Source organism: Gobius niger, assembly GCF_951799975.1.
Source record: "Gobius niger genome assembly, chromosome: 7".
Lineage (NCBI taxonomy): Eukaryota > Metazoa > Chordata > Actinopteri > Gobiiformes > Gobiidae > Gobius > Gobius niger.
Genome location: NC_136858.1, coordinates 20769460 through 20778269, shown reverse-complemented (window position 1 = coordinate 20778269; position 8810 = coordinate 20769460). Strand labels below are relative to the sequence as shown.

At 39.7% G+C, this 8810-nt stretch overlaps 2 protein-coding genes across 5 annotated transcripts in view; both read left to right on the top strand.

Moving 5' to 3' along the window:
- Window positions 1-181: 181 nt before the first annotated feature.
- mrpl57 (mitochondrial ribosomal protein L57) lies at window positions 182-493 on the top strand (the record flags this gene model as incomplete). The annotated part of the gene is made up of 1 exon (XM_079559395.1): window positions 182-493. One exon carries the CDS (start codon window positions 182-184, stop codon window positions 491-493), a length of 312 nt encoding a protein of 103 aa, XP_079415521.1.
- A 1355-nt stretch (window positions 494-1848) lies between these two features.
- The window catches only part of LOC306965211 (voltage-gated delayed rectifier potassium channel KCNH1-like), a 45825-nt gene continuing 38863 nt past the window's right edge, over window positions 1849-8810 (top strand). The window contains exons 1-3 of one of the 4 annotated variants that reach the window (XM_079559467.1): window positions 1849-2161; window positions 4497-4523; window positions 7041-7164. In XM_079559467.1, coding sequence (XP_079415593.1) covers window positions 2089-2161; window positions 4497-4523; window positions 7041-7164 — 224 coding nt within the window. In that variant the 5' untranslated portion in view covers window positions 1849-2088. The remainder of the gene's footprint in view (window positions 2162-4496; window positions 4524-7040; window positions 7165-8810) is intronic. The other 3 variants (XM_079559469.1, XM_079559468.1, XM_079559470.1) reach the window with 3 other exon arrangements.

Below are 8810 nucleotides of genomic sequence, written 5' to 3'. Positions count from 1 at the left end.
AGCATTTAATTTCAGCTATAAATTGAATTGCTATGTGTTCTATTTAGGAACAAACAATCAACACAATCAATAAATGTGATATATCATCTGTATCATTTAAATAAGCTAGAAAAAAAAAAATCCTATCTCAGCATGTAACTATCTATGTGCTTGTGTCTTTTCCAGAACTGAATTCGGGAAAATGTTCCTGACCCTGACTCTGCTGAGGAAAGGCATCCCTGGAAAGCAGTGGATTGGGAAGTATCGCCGCCAGAGGCCGGTCACGTGGCAGATGAAACGGAACATGATAAAGCATCTGGAGCGCGAGGCAGAGAATGAGTACTGGATCAGTCGTCCATACATGACTGAGGAACAGGAGGCGGGACATGCAGCTGAGCGCAGGGCTGAAAACTGGCTCAAGATCAAGGAGAAGAGCTTTTCCAACTTTCCTGAACACAAAAGCATAACAGATCATTTAAGTCATCTCAGGATCACAAAGACATGGTCAAATTAGGGACTCACTCCACATGTAGAGACTGAACTATTTGATACTCTTTGTTTGTGTTTTGTTGGTGTATTATCAATGCTGAGTATTTCAGTATGTGCCTGTTAAAAGGAATCACAATCTTGTCAAAATAAAATTGCAACTCCAATTACTTCTGATTTTAAGACTTTTTTACAAAATCGTTGAGCCATACCTCACAGTATTAGTGTAAAATAATCGGCTTTTCACAATTACACAATCGGCTATTGTTATTGGCATTTACTGTAAACAACACAACCACGAGAGATACATCGAACTGCTACACACAGCAATAAAAATATGAAAACACAAAGAAAATATAAGTTCTGGTGATGTCATTTGTGAATGACGTAATTTTACGCAGTTGAATCTGAGCTGAGCATGTGAGGACCAACGGTCAAGTTGTAAAAGACTGTACATGACCGTTGACCAGTCATCGGTCCAACAGGTTTGAATATTACAGCTTTAGAGTTGTATTAGATTGGTGGTTACCAAAGTGGACTCCAGGACCTCCAGGGGGGCCCTCAAAGCGTAATGTTTACAAAGCAAGTACATTGGGAATTTTTTATTTCCTTTTTTTTTAAAGGAAATGTCATTGTTAGAGGTTACTGTGTATATTATTGTAGCTGTAGCTGTACAAAAAATGTAAGGAAAAACAAAATCCTTTTGAATAGAGTAAAAGTATTATCATTGGAGGCTCCAGGAGATTTTCAGATTTACTGTATAAGGGGTCCGCATGTCCTGGACTTTGGGAAAGGCTGTATCAGATAAACTGTAAAAGTCTCACCTGTTGTATTCCAAACAGTAATATGGAATACAAACATATTGCATTTTTAGAGCTATAATCACTAATATAGAATATTTCACAATTTTTAAGTAACTTGCCCAACACTGATCTTTAGTCCATGACAACTCCATGGAGACGAGCTGAAGACGTCCCACTCCCAGGAAAGTTACAGTTGTCTTGAGTATGTTTGGTCATTTTTACAATAAATCAATAGACGTCATGAAATAAATGCTTGTGTTTTATTCGGTTTATTGGGTAAAATGCTACACTATGTGTCTTTAAGTTTAGAGGTTTATTTTTAGAAGGTTTTTTGTAATAAAATATCAACATAATTGCAATGAAATAACAGGAAGTTAGGCGATGTGACAGAATATGACGCAGTTAGATGGAGGCAGGTTATGTGCTGTGAGGTAAGGGGAAAGATTTTTTCATTCACGAGTATTTTTGTAGGAAAAACAGAAAAAATGGGAGCCTTGATAGGATTGTGTAGCAGTAACCCGCGCGTCCAGCAGATGGAGCCCGTGTTTTTGCAGCAGCTCGTGGATCCTCCGCTGTCCTGTAGTCCCCTCCTGTGTCCTGTGCACTGCGCCCAGGCGTTGTTTTCCTCCTGGATGATGAGGTGCGTAAAAAGAGGCGCCAACGCACCGCACCGGACTGAGGGAGCTAATGACCAGACTAGACAGACCCTGTCCGACTCCGACAGCATCCACGCAGCGTCTCCACAGCAGCGGGGACATGACGAGCCTCGGTGCTTTGAGGGGTAAAGCGTTACCTGCAGACGTCTGAGTACAGTGGCAGCATGGCGGGAGGTCGGAGGGGACTTGTGGCCCCTCAAAATACTTTTTTGGAAAATATTGTCAGACGGTCAAACGGTAAGAGCAATTTCTATTATTTTTGTTTTTATTTTTTAATCGACAACCAGTTTAAAACCAAACACCACTTTTGTCGCACGAGAGACATTTTTAAAACAACTTAGGTTTAATTTTATGTTAATATTAGACTTATTACAACACTGTTAAATACGCATTCCATTAATTAAATAAAACCTTTTAGATGATTGAGTTTTCCAGCTCAGCTTTTCCTAATCGGGATTCCCCGAAGTACATTGTGTAGGTGGAACACGCAGAAGACCATTATCGCAGCACTCACTGTCGATTACATAAGGCCGATGTGCTCCTAATTGGAAAATCATTTTAAGCGCAGTCTTGAGTACATAGGCCAGTAGTATGGCGAAGGCACCAGGTTACGCAAATTGGTTCAATTATGCGCGTAAAGGCAGAGGAAAAAAGTGGAAGTGTGATAAATGAAGGCTATTGTGACCAATACGTTTGCTGATGTGACGGATCACTGCTGTGAATTTTATCGGCGGTCCAGCCTTCTTGACCACCTCACAGGTGTGCCCTAAGTGCGGCCTAGGGGCCAAATGCGGCTCTCACACCCTTTGACTTTTTGCTGAGTTGGCACATAATTGTAACTTCAATTACTAACATTTAGTGTGAAACAGAGCTGGCATTAATTAAGGTTCCAAGCCTGAATAAACGTCTGGTTGCACCGTTAAATCCTCTGCTAAATGCACTCCGTTGAATATTTCACTCACATTGACCACCATTATGGCTCTCCTCTCCATATACACTCAATATAGACCCCATAATGAAAATACAAATTGTATATGTAGGCTGTATGATTTTTATATTAGCTATAGGGTATCTGCCAATGAAAAATTATGATTTTGGAATTTGTTATTTGTGCCAATTATCACATGTAGGCTGATAGAAATTACCTGGATAGTCTTGAAACTGGGTAGTTTCTCTGTGTTGTTGAGTGATTGATCAATTTGATGATTTGGTTCTTATTTAGGTTTCATGAGGGATACCTAGAACTGTCCTATGAAGCCATAATCTATCTTCAGAAGAGGCGTGCATTTCTTTGTTTTTTCTCTGCAAATCTGAATTTACCCCCGAAAAGAACTGCTATATCAAATCCTTTGCTTTGACCTTGGGCGGTCGGTGGATTAGTGAGTCCTAAATCTCCCTTCAAGTAAGAAACAAAGGAGGCCAGGCAATAATCTACGGGATGCCAGCGAGGAACAGTGGAGTGACTAGTGCGTCCCGGTGGTGGGTGGGCGCTCTGCAAACAATGAACTTCTCTGCCTTTTTATGTCTCTCAATCACTCACTGTTTAATAAGTGGCTTCAGGCTGCGTTCTTGGTGACAGTACTTCCTCTTGGCATTTCCTGCGCAAAGTTTTATAGATCAGGCATTCAGACAGAACTTTAAGGGAACCTTTAAGTGTTGCACAATTCAAATTCTTTCAACAAAACCCTATTGTTGTACTAATAGGTCCTCGTCAGTTGTCCTAAGACACGAGTGACACTACTGTGTAAGTCACTTGGCAGTTGTGTCTTTCCATTGCTTGTTGCTACGGAGATGGTGCAGCCAACAATTTGCTTTATATGTGGTGGAAACAGTTGCATAAATACTTGGTAATAGACATTGGCTGCAAATAGCGACTCAAAACAAAGCGCCCTATGTAAAGATTGAATGTACTTTTTTTGTCCCTGTTGGGAAATTTGTTTGATTGATCTTCACCCATCCTTCAGTATGGGGAGCAGCATCCTGGGACCCATCTCCATATCTCTATTGTGCACATCTTTTTGCGTAGATGTGAACCCACCAACACATAAGGAAAATTTGTAGACTCCACACAGGAACGCCAACAGTTTGAGAATTGAACCTAGGAAGTTTGTTTTTGTTTTTGCCACTCAGAAGGGGGCACCATGCTTGGGAGCGCTACTTATTCCCTATACTTTGTTGTGATGGACTGCTAGTTAAGTTAATTGGCTTGTTAGTCCCTTTAGTGGAATACCTACTCTTAGTGTCCTCTTTATTTATCCAGGCTTGGGACTGTAAATTAGTGATTTGTAACCGCAGGATTAAGACGGAAAATAGGGTATACTGGCCTTAATTTAGGCATAATGAAAAACTGGTGCAAATACCTGCATAGCCATATATAGGTCATTTTCAAATCCACCCAAGACACACTGTCAAAGCTAATAAACTACTATAAACTGTTTTTGTGCCACATCGAAACGTTTTTATAGCCTTCAAATTCCAATTGTTGTTCTGTAATACGTTCTGTCCTTTCTGTCCGTCATGTCCTGGGGCATACACTGTGATTAACCATTGTTTTCTGTTTCACAAATTTCAGTTTGGACACTGTCCCATAAACAGACAGGTACTTTGAAGAACAGTCTACACTTTTTCTCTAGATATCCCCTTCGTAGTGTACAACATGTTCTATACCAAATGCTGTTAATTTACAAGTCTTGATATATAAATAAGAAAAACAAAATGCACTGTCAGTGATTCTGCTAACATAATAAAAGTGGTTAAAAAATGAAATTATATGAATGTTTACAACTACACTCACTTAGAAGAGAACAGTTGTAAAATAACACGTTGGCATGGAACGTCCTTGTCTTATATGTTTTACATGACTGAATACCCCGTGTTCATTGTGTCCCTCTGTGTCTCCCTGTTTAAGTGTGTGCATATTGATTTGTGATTTTGTGCCCTCCTGAAAAGACCACGTTTTTTTGCTTAATGTCAGCAGATTAATAAGCTGACCTTTCAACATGGTCTTCAAAATCAATAAAAAAGTCAGTCAAACATTTACATTATTCAGGAGATAGTTGTCAATTGGAAAGATCTTCAGGGCTTTTTCAACCTCGATACATGTACAGTTCATAGGAGATAATAAAACTCTGTTCCCTATTTGTTATTACTTGTCATTAAAAAACACAGCAAACTAACTACATCTTGGTGCAGTCAATTCAATCATCCTTAGAGCTGCAAAATGAGCCTTCTGCTAATTTGAAGAATAGGATGGAAGCTGTTTAAATATGCTCTGTTTTGGGCTATTAGCATTTCTTTTAGCATAATACATTTTTCTCCCTATAAATAAGTTGTGCTTGAAGGCCCCACATTAATTCTCATTTCTCATAACTATGTGAGACAAATTAATGTTAGTCCTTGCCATTGAAAAACACGCAGTTGCCTGTATTATGTAATGTAATTTGGCCTAAAATATGGACGCTGTAAGGTCAAGCAAGAAACCCAGTATTGCACGGAGAACCTCAAAGTGAATGCATTGAACTAGTGAAGCCACGGGAATTTATTGAAACATGTTCAAAACTGCAACGAAGGTTAAGTTATTGTCCCATTATGGAAACTTCAATTTTGCATTTAATCCACCGTTCAAGGCCCCTTTTAGGCATCAGTCACGTAGAATTGTCAAAACATTATACTCAGATACTAATAGATACTAAAATGGTAAAGTATATAGCCACATATTACAGCTTGTTACAACTTGAAATGCTGGTTAAAAAAAGAAAAGTAAATAGTGCTTGTTGGATTGAACAAAATTCATACTGAGCTTTATCAGAAGGAAAGAGATGAGTAAATTCCATAATATTGTATACACTTACTAAGTAAAAGAGAGACGCTACATATGGGACTACGACATCAGTGTGTCCAATTTTGCATGGTGATAAGGATAAAGTACCAAGAGTCAATTTTCTTCCTTAGATTTGTAATCGAGCTTAAGATGTTTGTATCATAACAGCACTACAGTCAGGAGGTGGGTGACTGCAGTGCAGCACCCGGAGACTACGGATCTGAAGGATTAGCCCATTGTGCATGTTTTAGATTGACTGAGGAAAGCAGACCCCGGTATGGACAGAACATGCAGTTTGCAAAGTCCCCACACTTCCTTTATCCAGCTGCTGTGCTGTCTCTCCTGGGTAGTACTCTTTCTGCAAACTATAGTAATTGCAACAATGGCCAGTATCTGTCTCACATGGTGCAAGGCAGGCAGCTTAGTGGACTAATCAATTGTAATGCACAAAGGGAGCACGAGTTGGCCCGTGAAGTCCAATACAGAAGACAAGCTACTGTGTTACTGAAACAGTTAAAGCAGGTCTCTTGGAAATGTAAGCAAATGGTGGCCATATCACATAATACTGAAACCCTCAGTAATGGATGATCCTCTTGTCATTTCCGGACTGTGTACAGTCTGTGTCTCTATTCACTCTGTGTCTCTATTCACTCTGAATCAGAGAAGGACAAGACAACAATCAAAAATCGGAACAATCAAGACCACCCTCACTGAGACATGGAAACAGCCATGTTATGTTCTCCACAGTAAAACATGTTCGAGCTGAGGCACATGCAGGGCCATAGCTAGACGTGAAGCAGCAGATTATTATGGCTATGCTGCAACATCTTTCTGATACCAAGCGTCTCTAATGAGAAACTATAAAGCACAAGCCTGGGCTGCAGCAGTTCTTGCCTCTGTGTAATGTAGGTGGGGTGTTCATGAAATGAGCCTTAAATCATCAGGGATCTGCATGAAAAAGTAGCTCTTAAAACATTGATATTTTTGAACAAACTTTAAAAGGAATTATTAGTTGAGTTATTTCAAAACTTTCTCCTACAATAACTGGAAATGTAATCATCGCAATTTTACGCTTTTATGTTGCTGTTTATTATCACTAACTAAACCAGTTTCAATCCAGTCAAGTTATATAAGTGCTTCTGTCTCATCCTGAAAGCCCTATTTCTCTCCATACATAAATCATTTGTGTATTTTCTTTACCTTGCTCCGGCTACATGTTAGTGGATGTGTCATCTCCCGGGGAATGTAACCCCTCAAGCGTGTGCCCTCTTTTTTCCCTGTTCAATCTTTTAACAGACACTAACTTTGTGCTGGGAAACGCTCAGATTGTGGACTGGCCCATAGTCTACAGCAACGATGGCTTCTGCAAACTGTCGGGCTACCACAGAGCGGAGGTCATGCAGAAGAGCAGCACCTGCAGGTACGAGCTCAACTTTCTACACTTAGACAGGGGCCCACTATAGAAGAAAAATACATGAGTCTATATCTGCTATTCGGCCTTAGTTGGAATTGTACACAAAGCAAGTCATTCCTCCTGGAGAAGAAATATTGGCATTTATTTAGAACGCTTGTTGAACGGTATATAAAGTATTGTATGCACTTTGGATCGTATAAACTTTATACGCTAGAATAAGAACATATTTATCTGAGCGCAGTGATAGTTGTCGTAAAAATATCTGACTCATTAATGTAGACTTAGGACTGGTTTGTGACACGTTATGAGTAGATTTTGGCGAAATTTAACCATGGAAAAATAGCAATGAATCACGATACATATTAGGGTCATGTGATGTGAATATCAAAGTGTATCGGCTCACTTCTTGACAAAGGCTTGTTGGAGCTGATATGCGTGGAAGAAACCAGCAATATGTTTTAATGATTTTAAGATTTATTAGCCCCTCACAATAAAGGCTTTTTATAAATGTAAATAGAGAATCATGATGTCGGAGGAGTGCCTCTGTTTTTTTGTTTTTCTTTTGAGTCAAACCTTCCCCCAAAAAACTCATTTTGTTATTGGCTTCCTGAGCATTTTGTCTAGTTTTTTCCTGAACAAACATGAGTGTCTGCTGTGGGCGGCTCACCTCCACTAAGACCCTGACTGTAACCTCACTGGGAGCGGGACGTCTTCAGCTCGTCTCTATGGAGATGTTGACGAAAGGCTGCCAAATATGAGATTTAAATAGGTTAGGTCGTCATCCAAACCCTTTCTTTGACTACCCTCTGCAGAAATAGCATCTCTGTGTTTGGCTGGTCATAGCTCCTTATGTTTCGCGTTTCAGGCAGCAGTACAATCCAAAGATGTTTCCCAGTGTGCCTTGAATCAGAATGCAGATACTTTGGTTTGCCACGACTAAAACCACTTGTATTCTTTCTTCCAAAATCCCTGCACCTGCTTCAATCAAGTGCAAATGAGTACTAATGTGTTCCTAAAAAATCATAGTTTGTGAATGGACCTTCACTGGCAATGGCAATAAAATCTATTTTGAAGCTCAGTGACTGAATTTTGGAAGTTCTTAGCTTTCAGATGGGGTTTGGCTTGCCCGTATATAGTGTGTATTGTGCAGCTTAGGTTCAGTTGTATTTGTAGTTCCCTTTTTTTTTGACCAGTAAGAAGATATGCTTTAACAAAAAGTTGAATAAAACCTTCCATGAATACCTACATATTGTTCATTTTGAGGACAAATACAGACAATTTATCTTTTACGTTTTCTTGCTTGGCTCGCTGCTTGGCTGTGAGATGAGATAAGCAAAGTATTAAAAAAGAAAAAAAAAAAGCAATAGCAACGCTTGCCACCCTGCTGTTTATAAAATAAGTTTGAAAAGTGTTGGGTTTTTTCCACTGTATACAGTTGAGGTCTTTCCATTCTTTTCCTGACGTAATTGTAACTCAAAGTCGTCTGGAGCAGCTCACCCGGGTACACACACAGCCAAACAAAACAATGAGGATGCTTCCCTCACTGTCAAAGCTCATACAAGAGAGAACAATTCGACATTAACGCTTCCCAGCACACCGCTCATTATGATCAGTGCATCTGTCCTGATGCTGCTGCTGTTGCGTAAATCTCC